Source organism: Penaeus monodon, chromosome 24 (genome assembly GCF_015228065.2).
Source record: "Penaeus monodon isolate SGIC_2016 chromosome 24, NSTDA_Pmon_1, whole genome shotgun sequence".
In the NCBI taxonomy this organism is placed as follows: Eukaryota; Metazoa; Arthropoda; class Malacostraca; order Decapoda; family Penaeidae; genus Penaeus; species Penaeus monodon.
The window spans coordinates 34,491,735-34,492,480 of record NC_051409.1 but is presented as its reverse complement, the minus strand read 5'-3'; the positions used below and the strand labels follow the sequence as shown (position 1 = coordinate 34,492,480).

At 29.9% G+C, this 746-nt stretch overlaps 1 protein-coding gene across 1 annotated transcript in view; it reads left to right on the top strand.

Annotated features, from left to right (window-relative positions):
• The window catches only part of LOC119588737 (WW domain-containing oxidoreductase-like), a 101,319-nt gene that overhangs the window by 97,886 nt on the left and 2,687 nt on the right, over positions 1–746 (top strand). The window contains exon 5 of the mRNA XM_037937378.1: positions 8–203. Within this exon, the coding sequence (XP_037793306.1) occupies positions 8–203 (196 nt within the window). The remainder of the gene's footprint in view (positions 1–7; positions 204–746) is intronic.

The following is a 746-nucleotide window of genomic DNA, read 5'->3' as shown; positions in this document are numbered from 1 at the left end:
CTTATAGGCTATGAAACAGCTCGAACTTTGGCATATCATGGATGCACAGTTGTATTTGCTTGCCGGAGTATAAGCAAAGCAGAAAACGCAATATCAAAAATTCAGGCTCAGAGGCCCAACGCATCATGCCATGCTTTACACATCGATTTGGCATCTCTTGAAAGTGTGCGGACTTTTGCACAAACTTTTGCCATTAAGTTTGAGTAAGTATGATAGTTTTTACCTTTGCGTTATCTTGTCTAGAAGCATTTTTGTAAGAAAGTTGGTATATAATTTCCTGTATATGATAGTATAGTAGCGATCATTTCACTTATTTCTATATTGCTTTTTAAGATATTAATATTCCCTTTTTGTATTTGTTTGATATTATCTAATTTGTAATGAATTAATATTTTTTCCCAAAAAGAAAATTACAAAACCTGTCTTGTAAGGTCGTTCTGAAAATGGTAATGGTATCTGGATATTAGTTTATTGTGAACTGAAGTAAAAGTTTGACCTGCTGCGTGTGTTTAGATAATCCTTCAGTTAAATTAATGAAAATGTTTTAATTTTGGAAATAACTTTGTCCAAATTTGAATATACAAATGTCATCATAAAATTAGAATATTTTAGTACCTAGATATATTTATTAACAAAAAAGGAGCAAAAGTTTGAATTCAAATGTTTATTTCACAATGGTTATGATGAGCTGAATAATAGTTTCAGTGATTTATATTTCATTCATTTTGACCTTCATTTTAGATAAC